This window comes from Vipera berus, assembly GCF_964194415.1.
Source record: "Vipera berus genome assembly, chromosome: 1".
Taxonomy (NCBI): domain Eukaryota; kingdom Metazoa; phylum Chordata; class Lepidosauria; order Squamata; family Viperidae; genus Vipera; species Vipera berus.
This window is the reverse complement of record NC_138202.1, coordinates 316528817-316547271: the sequence shown is the minus strand read 5'-3', so window position 1 is coordinate 316547271 and position 18455 is coordinate 316528817. Positions and strand designations below refer to the sequence as shown.

The following is an 18455-nucleotide window of genomic DNA, read 5'->3' as shown; positions in this document are numbered from 1 at the left end:
ACACTTTAGTTCCTATCTTTTATAAAAAGCACTTGTCCTGAAATTTAAAATACTTGGTTAACTAATTAAATGTTAGAATTCATACTCTTTACAATACTGAAAACTGATGAGTAGGACATTTTATAATTATACTGAATAATCTATTACAACATTTTAATGGCACTCCCCCCCCCTTTATCCGTTTTGAATGTATGTCTCTGTGTGGTTGACAACCAGGATTTTCTCACTGATTATACACAAACATAGCACTGCTACGTGCAGGGAGATACACCATTTCTGGCAACTTGAGAACCACATCACACTTTTCTTGATGTGATGATGGACTATATTCCAGAAGGAGGCAAGATCCATTTGTGTGGATTGACTTTAGATAAGAAAAAGAGCCATGGTGCTCCGACATTTATCAGTTGGATCCAAACATGTTGTGGAAATGTTGATGTAAGACAGGGTTATCTAATGTTGGCAACATTTAAGACTTGTGAAGTTCAACTCTCGGAATTCCTTAGAATTCTGAAAAATGAAATCCACAAGTGTTAATGTTGCCAAGGATGGATACCCCTGATATAAACAATGATTTTAACATTGATTAAGAATAAATAAGAAATGGAGGTAGTGACAGATTTTATTTTCCTGGGCTCCAAGATCACCGCATATGGGGACTGTAGCCAAGAAATTAAAAGACGCTCCTGGGGAGGAAAGCTATGGCAAATCTAGACAGCATACTAAAAAGCAGAGACATCACCCTGCCAACAAAAGTGCATATAGTCAAGACCATGGTTTTCCCAGTTGCAATGTATGGCTGTGAAAGTTGGACCATAAGAAAGGCTGAGCGCCAAAGAATTGAGGTCTTTGAACTATGGTGGTGGAGAAGAAAGACTCCTGTGAGTCCCTTGGACTGCAAGTGATCAAACCGGTCAGTCCTAGAGGGGATCAACCCTGACTGCTCTTTAGAAGGCCAGATCCGGGCTTCCAGTTTGCGCGTGCAGTGCTTCATTGGAGGACCCTGAAAAGGGTTGAAAGTCACCCTGGAGGGGCAACCACCACAAGGAGACCCTCCTGTGATCGTGGAAGGGCGGCAGCCCTCCACTTGAATCCGGAGCAGCTCCTTTTGGCCCGAAGAAAAGACCGGCCATCAACATGGCCAATCACTAAGCTGCTCCCTGCCGAAAGCCGAAAGCACCAACTTAGCACAATGAAGCAATCTGGAGGACCTGGGTGAGACCTTTCCTTTTCCATCCCCCTAACTGCCTGCCTGTGGGACTTCTTTGAAAATTCTCTCCCCCCTTTTTTTGAGAAAACGGCTTCTCTATACCTGGGGGAGCAACATTTTAAGCCTTACAGCGTTGAAGGGAAAAAAAATCCAGATGATTAAACAAAGAAATTAAATAATTTCATTCATAGTTACTAAAAAGCTCCTATTTCTGTGGGGATCTACTACCCTATTTTTTTGTTTAAAATGTGAACTAAGGAAAAAAGAATGGACTAACTATATAAAAGCTTTATATTAATTTGGGGAAAAAGAACTTTACAACTTATTCTATATGCTACTGATGACATCCTGTGGCTAAACTTGGTTGCAAGTAAACCTTTTGCTTATTTTGAGAGCGGAGAGCTGTCCTTGATATTATCTTTAAAGACAAGTGTGGGAACACCTGGCACGGAAAACAACTTTTAGAAACATTGGAGGTGGAAAATTACTGACTCTTATTAAAATAGCCTCCATGGAAGACTTAGCTGTAAACACTAATGAAATGGATGATTATATCCCACCACTTAATTACAAATTGATTTTGGATACAATTTTGGCTATAACTGAACAAATTAAAGCCAAATTGCATGATAAACCTGACAACTTAAAGCCACCAAACCAAACTTTAACCTTAAATGATGAACTGACAACCCAAAAACAAGCAGAAGTGGAAATCAATACTAAAATAGGAGACTTCAAAGAGCAACAAACACAGCCTACAGAGAACTTTGAAGTCCAAACTCCAACTTTAACTACAAAACTTACAACTCAAAAAACAACAATACCCAAAGAAAGCAACATTAAGAGCGAAGATATCAAAGGCCTCCAAATACAGTATGTTGAGGATTCACTCAATCAAATGATAACAACATTAGCTACTACTTACTACCTAACCCAGATGGAAATGGAACAAGATAAAGACCAGACTGAATTAATGGCAATCATATTATAGCAAACATCAAAAACTGAGCTATTAAAGCAATACTCCAATGATTATAAAGGGGACATTAGCTTGACAAAACTCATTTGGATGGTCTCTATGCATTCAAATAAGAGGTGGAGGAAGAAAGGGAGACACATTGGAGAACTTAAAAGCACTAAGATGGAAACCTGATTGGCACAAAAAGAAGGCGAGAGTTAGATTTAAAGACCTAGATTTGTCTCTTTTTTGGGGGGATATGTAAAGACTGAACTTAAAAAATGTCTTTTGATGGACTAAGGGGAATCTTGAAATATATATATATATATATATAAACTGATTCTATATTTAGGTTTTAGATTTTTAAAGGAAAACAAAATTAAGCTTTTAGAATAAAACTTTGAATTATACAATAGAATTTAGAATTTTATAATAGAAGATAGTATTTTATTAAGTGTTGAATGGTTAAGACAAATTTTTTTAATAAATTGGTGATGTGTTAAGATGAAAATTAGATTCTACTGTTAAAATCATAAGAATGATATGTAATGAACAATGTAAGTTTTGTAGATAAGAGAATTATTCTTTACTGAAATAGGGAATTGTAGGTTACCCAAAAAGTTTTTGCATATTATAGGCTACTTTAGAGTATTTTTATTGCAATTAGGTAAAATTTAAAAACAGGATTTTGATATATATTAGTCTAACTATATTGAAAACTTTGTTAATTGACTAGCTAATAACTAGAACTGTATTAACTTAATTACTTTGACTATGTGAAAACTAAGGGAATCAGAGAGGGAATTTTTATTGATGCAACCTGAACTATCTACATGACTTCACAACTAACAACAAGAATAAATGTCTATTACATTTGCATTTTAATAATTATACTGTACTATTTAAGTAACATCTAATATACAGTTCACAATTTGTTCTTAATTTTCCTCAGCAGAACTTGACTTCCATATAGTAAATGCAGCCTTAGCTTTGGATTTAGCATTCTCCTTACTTTGTGAACTGCTACAGTTATGGGGACAGACAGGTGCTGGAGTCTCAGTCTTACTGGAGTGGCTGCTAAAAGATGATGACTTGAATGATCTAAAATCTACAATTGTGGTAAGTCTGTCAACCAGTACTTCTGTACTGTATAGTTCACAGATGTTTTATCAGATTTTATACTAAATTACTCAAGATACGTTATTTTAAAATATGAAACTAGTTTAGAATCAATATTAAAACTTTTTTCCATTGAAAATTCACTTTCATCATTAGCACAGTACAGTTTTAATTACTTATCATTCACCTATGAATTTAATTAGCATCCAGACTTGGATGATCAAAGTTTATAATCTCAAACTGTTGATGATTCTTCTGTTCTGATTTATCAAATGATATTGGCACCTGGCAGGTGGTACGCGACCATCCTAGAAAAGTGGTAGCGGGGGAGGGGAATGAGCTGAACCGGTGGCAGCACCGCACAAGCCTGAGAGAGAGATGGGTGGAGCTGCAGGGCTGAGCGGAAGCGCCAGGATCAGCGCTTCTTCGGGGCTGTCAGAGGTCAGTAGAAGTACCAGGATCAGCACCAGGCTCCAGCTGGAGCTCAGCTTCTGAACCCAGAAGAAGCACCGATCAGCTGGAATGTTGCAGCATCTCCAGGGTCTTGTGATTTACATTCAGATGCTTGGCAACTGATTCATATTTATGATGGTCCCAGTGTTGTGTGAAGTGACCAAAACCTGCTGCAACCACCCAGCAGACAGGAGGAATAAAACCAAACACCCCCCTACCCCCACCCCCGCTGCCAATCCTCAACAGAAATGCTCACAATGAAAACCTTGGACAGGAGGAAGAGTGCCGCTGGGCGTGCAGGCAGGTGTCTTGCTCGGCTGTGGCTTGGGGGGCACTTTTTTCAGTGCCATTGTAACTTCGAACAGTCATTAAGTGAACTGTTGTAAGTCGAGGACTACCTGTACTTCACTTTTTTCCTTTTTTTTTGGTCATCAAGTTGACACCTTGCTAGGTGACTGGTGGTACTCAGATGTTGCTATATCCTAAAAGTGGTACAATGGGTGAAAAGGTTGAAAAGCCCTGGTATAGGGTTTCCTGCCTGAGCAAGGATGACCTCCAAGGTCCCTTCCAACTTTTTATTATTATTATTATATTGTTATTGTTATTATTATTAATCGTACAGTCAGCCAGATGTTCAGACTGGATTTGGCATTTTTGTCTACTTGTCGAGTCCTTACCAAGGATCTGGGATAGGCAGATGTGGATGTTTGATGGTATTAAAGATATTGTCGCAGGATGGAAGCAGTTCCTAGTAAGGCCGCCTTTTGCAATTGACTAATGGCGAATTTGTCAATGCCAATGATGTTCAAGTGGTGCTCCAGTTGTTTTGGGATTGCACCCAAGGCACCTATTACTATTGGTACTATCCTTGCTTGCCTTTGCCACAGTCTTTCTATTTGTAGGACTTTGTATTTTGTTATCTTCTCCAGTTCTTTCTTGTATCTTCTGCTGTCTCCAGGCACTGCCATATCCACTATCCAGACTTTTTTGTCTGTCTTTCTTTCTTTTTCTTTCTTTCTCTTTTTCTTTTCTTTCTCTTTTTCTTTCTTTCCTTTATGATGATGATGATGATGTTTGGCCAGTGAAGCTGCACTTATGGACTGGGCCTCTGCCCCAATCAGCTGGCTTTATGGAAACTGCATACCTCTCCTGGCTCTTGGTAGGCTTTGGGGAAGGCAGTTACCTGTATGCAAAGGTAGCAGCTTCAGGATGTTTTCTAAAACCTTTCCCTTGTTTAACAACCCCCCCCTAAAAACCACATTTTTTTCAGTAAAGAAAAAAAAAGCTGGGACAGACTTGCCCCTCCTCCCCCCATTAGATGCTGAAATTAAACTCCACCTCTGCCTTCCAGTTTCAGTCCCTTTAACCACCTCATATGCTAAATTTACTGCATGGCTGGAAAGAGGGTGACAAAATCTGTGTTACTTACTTTGATGAGAGATTGCCGGGCTGAAGAGTAGAGGAAAGGAAGGAAGAAAACAAAGAAAATCCCTGTGGTTGGTCATAAGGAATGGGTATCATTCTTTTCTGGGTTTCATGAACAATGGGGTGCTTGATGTTATTCTGTTGTTCAAACGTGATGTGAATTTTATTGATTTGACTACAGTATAGTCCGATTGTACTGTACATCTAGCATTGCTTTGTTTGCTTATATATCATATGGGCATTCATTCTTGCATGTTTATTTGATCTAGGTAATTGTAAACACTTTTCTTTTCTTTTTCTGAAGATGGGAAATGACTACCACCTGTTTGACAAAGGAAAAACAAATTTTTGGGCTGAGAAGTTAACAGAGGTACGTCAGCTCAGTAAACATCTCCTTCTGCTCATACCAGTGACTCATGTTAGTTCATGTGAGCAAAGAAAACTCTGTCAGTTGGCAAGATTAGCATCAGATCAGGCCCAACTTGTGACACAGCTTCTTAAAGAAATGCCTCCAACTCCAGAATTTTCACAGTCTGTAGAATTTACGAAGTTAGCTATTCAGAATGAAAGAATATCACTTTGCCTTAAGATACTAAGTTTGCTTGAAGTTGGAAATGGAATTTGCAAAAGTTAGGAAAAACCTGAAACACAACTACTTGCTCTTTGTCAGTTACCAAATGTAACTGCTTTGTGAACATGAGAGGTGCAGTTATTTTTGTGTCATACCCATACAAAGAACTGTATCTAGAAATGTTAGATATTTCTTGTACATAAAACCACTAAAGTCTTCATTCAGATTAATAGAAAAGGATCAATTTGTTAAAATATGTAATTTCATTTGGGGCAAGAAATTTTTTATAGCTATTGCAAGGAGTGATTTAATTTTGCATAGATGCTGGTCATCTGTGAAACTGATTTTATTCTGTAAATTGTTCTTCCTGTTTTCATGTCAGATTGCATTGCTTCTTTTATTTGTATATCACAGTGCACTAACAATTGCATCAGAGTTGTAAAAGAATCTTAAAATAAAGCTGAATGTTATATCAAAGCAGATGAATGTTTTTTTTATTCTTTTAAAATCATGATTGATTTTTAAGACTTGACTAGGGGGTAACTACACAGTGGCAGTCAAATGTGCTTTGTTTTCATTCAGTTGGATATAAGCAATTGTGCACTAGAATGCTAAATGTAGGATAGATAGTCACCTATAGTTCTCAAAATATAACTTTTCATTTTTCCTAATCATTCAGTGAATAAATTTATTTCATACTTTGCAGAATACCTCAGCTCTAATTTATTTTATATGGTAGCACTTTGCTTTGTTGTTTTATATAAATACTTGAAACAGGCATTAGGTGGTGCTATAATACTGTTTTGCTATACAGCCACTGCCTAGATGATGTTTTCTTAAATTCAAGGTAATACTGGGAAATTGGAATATTATGTTAGTAAATGTATCTTCAGTGGACTAATATGACACTGCGTGAATCTGAACAATTGTTTCACACACACACACACTCTTCTGACTCCCAACATCACGGGTACAAAATATCAGGTTTGTGGAGATTTATTTATTTAGAAAATTTATATAGCCGCCTACTTGCACACAGGGACTCTAGGTGGCTTACAAACAATAAAAACACAGATTAGAATGATAAAAAAAATACAGCCCCCACCCACATCATCTGGTCAAATAAGCCATTAGATGGGCTCCATCCCACTCTGGGTTCTCCAGGTCTGCTGGCAAAATGAAGTCTTCAGTGCCTTATCTGAATTATCAGTAATATTTTCCCAAAAGTGCTACCAGTAGTTCCCATATGAGTAATGGACCAATAGACTTTTCTAACTATGTTTAACAAGTATGTCCAGCTGGTTTCCAATGATACAAGTAAAAGAAAAGATAATGTATCAAATTATTAGAGCCTTGGTGGAGCAGTGGGCTAATGCCTCCTTAAGTAACACCAGCTGCCTGCAATTAGTGCAGGTTCGCATCCCACCAGGCTCAAGGTTGACTCAGCCTTCCATCCTTCCGAGGTAGGTAAAATGAGGACCCAGATTGTTGGGGGCAATTAAGCTGACTTTGTAATAATGCCGCTTGGGGGTGTGTGTGAAAGCCCTAATAAGCAGGCATATACATAGAATGAAGGCTACTGCTAAGCTTGTAAGCCGCCCTGAGTCTTCGGAGAAGGGCGGGATATAAATGGAATTAAAATAAAAATAAAAATAAAAAAATGTACTTAGACAAAATAAAAAAGGAAACTAAGTATATTCACGGATTTCTTATAGGATTTACTTGAAAGCATATAAAGTGCAACAAAATATAGTGAACCATTGTTATACACAATACACTCTTTTCAGTTATATTCAAGTTAAGTAATGTTGATTCCCTGAATGTGAATTTTCTAAGCTTTAAACTTTCATATAATTGGCACTCCTTGCATGGACTTGGCATTACAGATATTGACAAAACAGGAAAGAGCACAATGGTTCAAATCTAAGTGGCATTAGCAACTTCTAGTCTTGGTTAATTAGTAAACAAAAATAATGTTAAGAACCATCCTTATCACTGGATTTAAAGTATGTTTTAAACCATCTAATATCCCTTTAGTTTATGAATAGCAAATAATTGTAATTAATTCTATGCACATTTCATCATACTATGAGTTACTGTATAACTTTTCAATCAGAAACCTTTAAACCTTAAACAACAGCTGTAAAAGAACAAAAGTCTATTATTGAGTGGTTTCTGTGTAAAGTATTTAATCAGAGTGTGCTATCTTACCTATTGGTTGTTCAAGTGTTGATTATAGGTATCTGTACACTGCAGCTCTTAAAACTGAAAAGGGGAGAAGGGGGCATTGCCTAATAAGAATTAACAACTTTGGATATAACTATTTTGTCTCACCAGATGCACAAAATGTCTGATAAATGTATTTAAAAATGTTTTGAGAAAATCCTTTTTAAGACTGCAATTTTATATAGTGAATTGCATGAGTTCAATAGCCTTTTACGTCACAATAGACAGCAAAAGGTAGGGACGCGGTGGCTCAGTGGGTTAGGATGCTGAGCTTGTCGATCAGGTGGTCGGCAGTTTGGCGGATCGAATCCCGAGTGCCGCGTAGCAGAGTGAGCGCCTGTTACTCGTCCCAGCTTCTGCCAACCCAGCAGTTTGAAAGCACGTAAAAATGCAAGTAGAAAAATAGGAACCACTACGGTGGGAAGGTAACAGCGTTCCGTGCACCTTTGGCATCTAGTCATGCTGGCCACATGACCACGGAGACGTCCTTGGACAAGCGCTGGCTCTTTGGCTTTGAAATGGAGATGAGCACCGGCCCCTAGAGTTGGAAATGACTAGACAGCAAAATTCTAACAAATAGGTGGAGTCAGAAAACAAAATTGCGGCAGTGTTTGGTTTTATTACCGAAAAAAATCAAAGAATTATTTTAAACCCGGGGAGACCTTCCCAATTCCCCAGAGCAGGAGCGAAGGCTACTGCTGTTTTGCAACCTTGGATATAAGACTCACCACTTCCTCGATTTAGGAAGCTTGCTTTCACTTTACAGAATGCAAGCACTAGGGGGCATCCCTACCTTCCGTTACTATTCCTCGTCTGTACGCGAAGCTGTCACGTCCACAGCTTGTTAGCAATGCAATTTCGAAGCCTCAGCCTCCTAGCTGCCCAGGCGTTTGAGCTCAAAGGTTAACCCGGGCTCTTTTTTTTTTCTTCACACTTGCTGCGCTTTAGTGGCCGCCCGCTGGGGAACGCTCGCACTTCGCCTAGTATAGCTCTCGGAGTCTGACCTTTCACTTGCCTTGGAGACGGCTCGGAGGACGTTTCTCTGCGCAGCCATTTAGCAACAGGAGTTACTTGAAAAGCGCCCTCTCCTCCCTCCCGACGAGAACGACGCGCGCCTGGCGGGTTAGCGCCTGCTTGGCCGAAGTGAAAATTCAAGCCGGGAGTTCTGGGGCGAGGCGGGAAGGAAGAGAAGCTGGGCACCTAATGGCCGTGGAAGGAGAGGAGAAGGTGCAAAGCCCAGATCCAAGGGCTTTGCCACCGAGAAGCCCTGGATTTGGAGGGCCTGGCCCTTTTTCTCCAAAAGAGATCTGGAAAGACGGTCCTTGCAAACTGGAGGGGAGATGGGAACCCCACCCTCGCTCCCCTCACTGATACCAGCCGCCCGCCCGCCCGCCATTTAGTAAAACGCAGGGCTGTCATTCTACGTGCTTCTGCGCTGATCAGTTCGATAGGGAGTAGACGGGTGTGTGTGTGAAGAAGAGTAAGCCGTATATTTCTACCAGTGTTTTAGGCCATTCGCCACTCGAAGTAGTTAGTTTCTCTCTCTCTCTCTCTCTCTCTCTCTCTCTATATATATATATATATAGATAGATAGATAGATAGATAGATAGATAGATAGATAGATAGATATAGATATATATTCGCTTAGGATATGGCTAACTGTACAAAGAGGTGGGATTGAAAGAGTGATGTTACTTTTTCTGCAAGAAAGGGGCGCTTTGCTTTCACTGATGTTAAAAGAGTTACAACTACGCGGGGACGTATGAATAGCTCCCATAAGGCACGGCAGATAACGCTGATTCTAGAGTTCGCCGTTTTAGCGGGCTTACCTTTGGAAAAGACAAACTTCAACAAAGAAATTATGTCTCTTTAACTCAGTGCAAACCTCCCCAGCACTCTCCTCCGTTTACCATTTTTGTTCCGTTTGTCTGACAAACATTGCAGAGGTTTCCACCGGCAAATTACAAACAGTCAGCGTGCATTCACTACTGGGTCAGAGACCCGAGGTGAATTTGGGAGAGGAAAGAAGGACCCAATACTCTACCAACCACCCCCTGGGCGGACGCTCAAATCTCAAAGGGGCGGGGCTGACGGCAGCGAGCGGCCGAACGTGGCTCCGCAGCTGTACGGCGTCAGACCGCCCCACCTCCCTGCTCTTCGCCAGGCGCAGCGGCGGGCTTTGTCGGCTTGAGCGCAGAGCTTGAGGCTGTGTGTCAAAGGAGAGAGAGCTGGCTTGGCCAATCGCATCACAAGACCTTGAGTGGCTGCCAAGTCTGCCAAGTAAACGGTTGTGGGGCGGTTTCAGGGAGAGGGAGCGGGGGGGGGATCCCCTTTTCAGAAGAGAAGGCGAGCCCAGCGGAGGGGAAGGGAGTGCTCTCTTCGCCCATCGCCCGCTCTCTAATCTTAACACGGCACTCGTGGGCAGCGGTGGAACTCCTGCCCCACCGGATGGCCCGAAAGGATTCGTTTCCCAAACCCGTCGCGTGGCACAAAGCTCCTCGGAGGGAGGAAGAGGAGGTGTTGCGGGGCGTCCCGGTTGACTCGCAGGAGCCTTGAAGTTTGTCCTGCTTCTCTACGATCTTCCCAAGCGACCCAAGCAAGGGTGTGAAACGGGCTGCAAATCCCCGCGCCGGCCTTTTGTTTACTTGAGAACTTTCGAGCTGTGCAAGGAGTGGCGGACTTTGGGGCAGAGAGAAAAGTATTGAATAACGATGGGTTTCTTTACGTCAACCGCCCATCTCCCCACATTAAATGACGTAACAAGACAATTGCGCTACAGTACTGGGTGCAGTTATCGAACCTAGACTGTTATTCATAGGTCTCTTATCTTTCCTAACTTGGAGTCAAAAGGACTAATTCGTAAATATACACAGGATTGCACCTCAGTTCAGTCAAGTCCTGCCCTGTAGCTTTTCTTTTTTCCACTGACTTTCTGCCCTGTCTGGCTTAGCAGGTGCAACAGCCACGCTGTATCTTCTTGTACGCCGGGTTTGTACGTTGCCAGTGGTTAACCTCATGGGAGTTTCCTGAGCACATGGCGTTATTACAATTCTTGTGGGAACCAGCCGCCAATTATATTAAGCCTTTTCTATGCTGAAGCGCACTGTGCAAAAAGTAAGTCTTCACACCATGTCTACCCTAAAACATTTTCTGTCGAGAGAAGGAATCTATACGTTGACAGAATGCATTGCAGAGCGTATACAGAACAGTGCTTTCTCTATGCGAATCAACAAGCCTTCAGCGCGTGCCTAGTACAGCGAGGACTGAAGGAGTGGGGGGGGGGGGAAGCTGCTCCGCTCCGCCTTCGTACGCTGTTAACCGTACAGGCCTTCCCCCTCACCGAGGTACTTCAAGAAAATTGGCGGCGCCCAATGAGAGCGCGTAGACTCTGAAGGGCGGAGCTAAGCTGGGAGGGAGGGGAATCGTTGGGTGGTGTTGCTGGGAGACCCCGGCCGGGTCAGTGTTCCGTCCCTCCCCGCTGTTATCCCGGCATTTATATATGGGGCGTGTGCAGCTGCTGCGAAGTTCCAGCAGTCTAGATAGCTGTGGCTTTGGTTGAGTCTGGGAAACTGATGAGATTAATTACGATCTCAAGCAGTTAGCCCTTTCCTATTCAGTCGTGGCGCATCCAAAGCTTCCGAGGAAAGTGGGCTCTTTCGGTCCTTCCTGCATTTCCGACCATTACAGGATCTAGAAATGTCTACAACACTTTTATCTGCCTTCTACGACATCGACTTTTTCTGCAAGGTAAGAGATGAGTTCGTGGGTGTTTTTTTTTTCTTCCAAGGAGAGGCGGTCGGAATAGTTTTTAAAACTTCTCGCGAGGAATTTTCCAAGCCTTAGGACTGAGCTCGTTTGAACTCGGGACTATACTTTTTAGTGATCTTGTAGAGAAACAAGCTGCAGGATCTGTTGCGTTCTGCAAGATATTTCGAGGGAAGGTAAAACTTTGACGGACGCCAAGCAACTTTTTTGCTTACTAAAGCGTGCGTTATGTAGTGGGTGTGTTTTAAAATAAAACGACTTATACATTGAGCCTCATGGCTTGGTACGGCAGGCTCCAGCTGCATTGAATCGGAACTTTTAAAAGTGCATTGATTCGAGTGGGTGGGGCTACAGACCACCCCTCGAAAAGTTTTAAATTGCTTGCAGTGGGAGGGATTCTTGACAACTAGACTCATGGATCGGCGGCTGAAGCTAGGGGGAAAGGGTCCGGACGGCTCGAGCGCTCATAGGGCGTACTGAAAATTGCCAAGTCTTCTTTCAAGATTTGGGAATCGTGATGCACGTTTTTCCGTTCTAATTTTCCGCCTCCCTTTTTTTCCCCGGTTCCCAGACCGAAAAATCCTTGAGCAATATGCTGGACAAGAAGGCAGTGGGGAGCCCTGTGGGCACCTCTCCCAGCTCCAATTTCACGCCGGGCTTTCTGCGAAGGCACTCGACCAGTAATCTTCAGGCTCTGGCTAACGGCAACGTCAAGTTTCCTAGTGCCTCGCTGTCCGCGCCCTCTAACTTCGGCAGCCTTAAGGAGCCTGGCAGCGGGGCAGGCGGCAGCAGCAGCCCCACCATTGCCTTGCTGAACAAGGAGAACAAGTTTCGAGACCGGTCTCTCAGCGAGAATGGCGAACGAAGCCAACACCTCATGCAACAGCTGCACCAGCAGCAAGTGGTGGTTGTGGCAGCAGCTTCGGCGGGAAAGGGCGGCGGCGGCGGCGGCAATAATAATGGGGGAGGAGGCGGAGGAAGCGGCGGAGGGGGAGCGCCGATCAACTCCACACGTTACAAGACCGAGCTCTGCCGCCCGTTCGAAGAGAGCGGTTCCTGCAAGTACGGCGAAAAGTGCCAGTTCGCTCACGGCTTCCACGAGCTCCGTAGCCTGACCCGCCACCCCAAGTACAAGACGGAGTTGTGCCGCACTTTCCACACCATCGGCTTTTGCCCCTATGGGCCTCGCTGCCATTTCATCCACAACGCGGACGAGCGCCGCCCAGCGCCCGCCAGCGGCAGCGCTAATCCCCCAGCGGCCCAGCAGCAACCGCCGCCGCCTCCCCCTCTCCAGCCCAACCCTCCGCCTCACAGCAGCCACCCCGCCCACCACCACCACCACCACCCTTCCCTGCACCCCCCCCACGCGGGCAGCACCGGCGACCTTCGCGCCTTCGCCCCCTCCGCCCGAGACCACCCGTTGGGGCCTGGCGGCGGCAACGGCACTAACTTCGGCATCTCACACCCCCGAGGAGGAGGAGGAGGAGGAGAGAGGCCCAAACTCCACCACAGCCTCAGCTTCTCCGGTTTCTCCACCCACCATCACCACGGCGGGGCTGTGGCGCAGGGCGGCGGGCTGGAAGCGGCGGCCCTGATCCTGGAAAGCCCCGGTGGGTCCCGCACCCCGCCGCCACCTTCGGGCGGCTCCTACTGCGACGACTTGGTCGCCTCTTGCGCTAACAATGCCTTCGCCTTCTCGGCCGGCCAGGAACTGGGCAGCCTCATCGCTCCTCTCACCCTTCACCCGCCGCCGCCGCCGCCTCCTTCAGCGGCTCAGCAGGGCTGCTTCGCCAACGCGGCGGCTTTCTACCGTTGCCATCAGCAGCAGAGCGCTGCAGGGGGAGGAGGAGGGAGCTGCTGCCCGCCGCCCGGCCCTCCCGCCTCCCCGCCTTTCAGCTTCCAGCCTTTGCGCCGCCTCTCCGAGTCGCCTGTCTTCGACGCCCCTCCGAGCCCTCCGGATTCTCTCTCCGACCGGGAGAGTTACCTGAGCGGCTCCCTCAGTTCCGGCAGCCTCAGTGGATCCGAGTCCCCTGGCCTGGATTCGGGTAGGCGTCTGCCGATTTTCAGCCGCCTCTCGATCTCCGATGACTAAGGAGGTCAGGAGGGGGAGAGGAGAGGCCCTTGGAAGCTCCCGTTTTTTAGGGGGTCCTGTTCCCCTGGGCAATCCCAGTGGGGTAGTTACTCGCTGCCCTTTCTTTCCTGTCTTACTTCCCATCCTATTCATCAGGAGTGGAAACTAGCCAAGTTCGCACAGACTATTTTTGTTGCTCGTTTCTTTTTCAGTGTGTGCTTTCCTTTTTTGTTGTTTAAAAAAAAATCCTTTGATTGCTGAGCAAATTCAGAAAGGAGAAGGCAAAAGAAGCTTTTTTTTTTAATTTTATCAAGATGAACAAAAATCAATTTGCAGAAGAGCAAATGATGTCATCAAAAGAACAATTTATTTTAACCTAAAGACTTTGGAAGGATGGGATTTCCTTTTTTTTTTCCTCCCGTGCAGCCCTCCCAGACTAATTTAATGTGCATCACCAGCAACAGCCATTCCATTTTCAAGTGTTTGTGGGGAGGATACAAAGGGTAAAGAGTATTTAGCAAACAAATCTATCCAATCGTACTCCCTGAAGAATCAGCAATCAATCTGGAGGCCATGAACTCTGCATTCCAGGTCCCTTCAGATCTAAATACAACAAAAAGAATAGAAGAGTGGAATTTGTTGCCTTTCAATCAGATTTAAAATAAATATACTAAATGTATAAGCTTTTAAAAGAAAAATCCAACATCCTGCCAAGAATATGCCTTGATAACACTCTAGTTTTTTATGTATCTATATATATTATAACATGCTAAAACTTCCATTCCAAAGTTTAATATTGGTTCCATTGCCACCACTTAGTGGATGTTTGGCTTAGAACAATTTTTGTTGCTTTATTTGGAAGCATTCAACTGAGTTTATAGTTTGTAATTGTTGATGAATAACTGCTGATTTTTTAATTTTTTTTAGCTGAGTTGTTTGCGCAAGTCACTGCACAACTCAATATGAACCTATTTAACTTATTTATTATCTTGTGAAAAGTATACATTGGTAATTTGTTCATACTGTATTTATCGGGTATGATGAAAAGCAATAGATATATATTCTTTTATTATGTTTAAATTATGATTGCCATTATTAATCGGCAAAATGTGGAGTGTGTTCTTTTCACAGTAATATATGCCTTTTGTAACTTCACTTGGTTATTTTATTGTAAATGAGTAAAATTCTTAATTTAAGAGATTGTATGTAATATTTATTTCATTAATTTCTTTCCTTGTTTACGTAAATTGAAAAATTGCATTGGCTTTTTTTATGGAAATCTGACTCAATGCTGTGGAAGTAGTTTGAGAAATTTCAGTGGTTTTTTTTTTAAAAGAATGTACAATGGTTGTAACCCGTCCAAGCTTAAAATTACTTCACAATCAATCCAAATTTAAAGTGGCAAACCTAATTCTTTAACCAAAATGTATTTCTGTTGCCTAACTTCACCAATCACACTGTGATAGTTTCAGAATATGTAGCAATAAAAAGGGTGGGGGTGGGGGGGTCCCAGTATTATGTTTCACAGTGCCTTTTGTAAGGGTCCATGCTTGCCTTAAAAATCTTCCTCAACCAAATGAGTATTTTTTCTTAATGCTTGAGAATTTGAATGTAGGGCTGGGTTTTTAACTACAAGAAATTGTACCACTCATTTTTATTATGGAGGCCACCTCTTGGATCTGAACCTCTTCTTGTGTACAAGATTATATCTTTATTAAGATTCCAACACATGTAACTTTTGTTGTGTAGGAAATCAGGAGTTATCCAAATCTTTTCTCTGGGTGATGAATGAATGAGCAGTATCTTTTTTTAATGTACATAGGTACAGGTTCAGCACTATGTACTCTTTGGACTACTTTTAACAGAAGTATGTTTTGAATGTAACTAGAAGATAAGTCAACTTGAGTTGTAATATATTTTGGAGAGTCAGTTCACTACAAATTCGAAGTGTGAGACTGTAAACTTTGTACTGTAAATGTTTTGTAGTTCTCCCAATAAAACTTTTGAGGAAAAAAATTCCCAAGCTATTAAAGCCATGTCTATAAGTTGGTACTTCTTTATTAGTTTTCCCCTGCCAATATGGTATCTAGCTACAGATTAATATTGAACTGCAGAATTACTCTATTTCACCTGGAAGCCTGCCAAAGGCAATAAGCTGTTCCAGAAGGTTCCAAAGTACTGCTGCAAAAAGACACACAATGGGGGAGGGAAGGAGAGACGGAGAAAAGAAGATAGCATTTCTTTGTAGATAAAATCATTCCCCCAGAGATTTGTCATGTTTACAGATTAGAAGGAAATAGTAAAGAAGGGTAATACAAAAACAGCTTTTTTAAAAACAATGGACTGCAACCTTTGTTGCATCAGAGGATTGTTCTTGCTACATACCTAGTGTTTTTCAAACTTGGCAACCTTTTTTAGATGTGTGGACTTTCATCTCTCAGAACCGCCCCCCCCCCCCAGTATAAGAGCTGAAGTCCCATACACCCATTGCCAAATTTCAAAATTTGGTTGATCCACATCAACAGACATAATGCCAGGAACCTGGCACCACCTGCTCGCCATTGCCCATACTCAGGAAGAGCCCTAGACATTAGATTATTTGTGCCCCATCTATGGCTGCCTTTTCCTTTTGTAATCCTACTATTACCATTTTTCTCATTGGTGTAGAGAAATAACCCAATCTCTTAGGTATAGACTTACTAGGCACAGAACCTGCTTTAAAGCAGAGTGAAGTGGTCAGTAAGCCCATGAGGGTCGATAGAAATATCAAAGTACTATTAAGTAGTATTACATTATTTTCATATAGGTTTGGTAGCTGAACAATCTGAAAAGTGTAGGGTTGATAACCTGAAGAGTTTGGGGACCTCTGCTTTAAAGGTTTTTACCTTAATTTTAAGGTATATAAGGGAATATGGTAACATGTAGAAAGTCTTATGCAGGGCTATAAGGCTGGAGACACTGAGTTCAAGTCCTGCCTTACCATGAAAATCAGCCTGGTGACCTTTGGTTACTCACTCAGCCCAACTTGGTTGGTTGTGGGGAAAAATAGGAGGAATGTGTGTTGTACATGTTCACTGCCTTGAGTTATTGGTAAAAATTGAGGCAGAATATAAATAAATATTTAAGTAATACTAAATAGAATTAACTTGTTCTGAAGAACTGGTAGCCCTCTAATATAAGTGTCAAGAAATTTATAAATGTGCATCAATCATTAGTCAGGATAAATGTTTAAATGATTATTTCAACACAATCGTAGATGTTTTTGGTTTTGATCATACAGTACACAAAGTTAATACAACTTATGTGGGCTGTGAGGTTGACTTCTACAAATATTAGCTACAATGCAGCACTGCTGCCACATGCTCCTTAGGTCAGTCAGCAAAGCTTGGACTGAAACATTCACGGATTATTTGCACAATATTCACAGAATCAGTTCCCACTGTATCACTCAGATCAGTAATTTTTTGGGGGGCTATGGTTTTTATAAGTACATATTTGGTGACTGATTAATCAATGGTTTTTATGTTAACCTTTGTTAGGAAAGAAAAACCTGCTGAGAGAGAAAAAAAGGACTTTAAGTGTAACCTGATGTGTTGGTAGTATTTGTCAGCCTAGAAGTGGCTGTCCTTGTTTGTACCTTTGAACATTCTCAAACATGCATTATTTGCAAAACTCATGTAGTCATCTCTTACAGGCCTACGTGACCTGTGGCTTACCATTCTGGAACATAGTCAGCCATGCCATGAGGCTGGTTTGCTACTGCTATGTGGCCATACTTTGATTCTGATTTTCATACCTATTTAAATGAACAAAGTGATGCCTTTGTTACTTGCCCAGTGCACTAAGCTTCTTCAATTAATATGTAGCTTATGTTTCTCTTATATTAAATTTATATTTTCAGAAGCCTTCCCTAACCTGGAGCCCTTTAGATATGCTGATTCCAGTTCCCATAAAACCAAGTTATTTGACCTTGTTAATGAGCTTATGGGAATCAAGGACCAGCCCAATGGGGGAAGGCTGCTTTACCACAACCATGCAAGATTATTGTAATATAAACAGAGGATGAAAATCAGGAAGTAAGAAGGCTTAACACTAACTGGAAGCCTGGCAAGATTGAAAATTTTGATTTGATAGCAGACTGGTTCCTTAAGTATATTATAGTTAAAAAAAATCTAAATTTTTTTAAGTTTTGTTCCCCACCCCTCAAAAAGAGGTAGTCAAATAATGCAGAATTATATTATGTCTTATCTTTCATTCCTTTCTTGTCCTTTTACTGAGGAATTGGCTTTGGGTGTGAATCATGGCAGTACAGTTCAGCATTTCCTCATTTTGATACGAAGTCTGAGAAGCAGCTGTTTTATATTATATTCCAGCGTTCGGTTATTTTCATTCTGTGCTAAAACATATCTAACTGGTCAGCAGCTTAAGGTATCTTAAGGTATCAGCAGCTATCTTTAGACCCAATTCTATATTAAATCATTTCTTGGATAAATCCTTTCTCATTTATACATACATACATGCACAGCCATATAAAATTTCAGAATGTGTGTGTGTGTGTATTCAGTCCATAGACATTCCTGAAAATAAATGTTTTACTTTGCATATTTAGTTTTTCTATTTGAGATTTAAAAAACATTCATGATGGAGCTTGATCATA

General features: G+C 42.2%; 2 protein-coding genes across 2 annotated transcripts in view; both read left to right on the top strand.

The window, feature by feature from the left end:
- The window catches only part of THADA (THADA armadillo repeat containing), a 152029-nt gene extending 145816 nt beyond the window's left edge, over window positions 1-6213 (top strand). The window contains exons 38-39 of the mRNA XM_081313022.1: window positions 3121-3287; window positions 5470-6213. Coding sequence (XP_081169148.1) covers window positions 3121-3287; window positions 5470-5799 — 497 coding nt within the window. The 3' untranslated portion in view covers window positions 5800-6213. The remainder of the gene's footprint in view (window positions 1-3120; window positions 3288-5469) is intronic.
- A 4059-nt stretch (window positions 6214-10272) lies between these two features.
- Window positions 10273-14336, top strand: ZFP36L2 (ZFP36 ring finger protein like 2). The gene is made up of 2 exons (XM_081314912.1): window positions 10273-11709; window positions 12299-14336. The coding sequence occupies exons 1-2, from the start codon at window positions 11659-11661 to the stop codon at window positions 13817-13819; spliced, it is 1572 nt and encodes a 523-aa protein (XP_081171038.1). The 5' UTR covers window positions 10273-11658; the 3' UTR covers window positions 13820-14336.
- Window positions 14337-18455: the final 4119 nt, after the last annotated feature.

Excerpts from the sequence above, each read along its gene's own strand:
- ZFP36L2 (XM_081314912.1), top strand. The coding sequence starts at position 11,659 with ATGTCTACAACACTTTTATCTGCCTTCTACGACATCGACTTTTTCTGC. Across the intron at positions 11,710-12,298 it reads ACATCGACTTTTTCTGCAAG|ACCGAAAAATCCTTGAGCAA; the intron begins GTAAGAGATGAG and ends CCCGGTTCCCAG.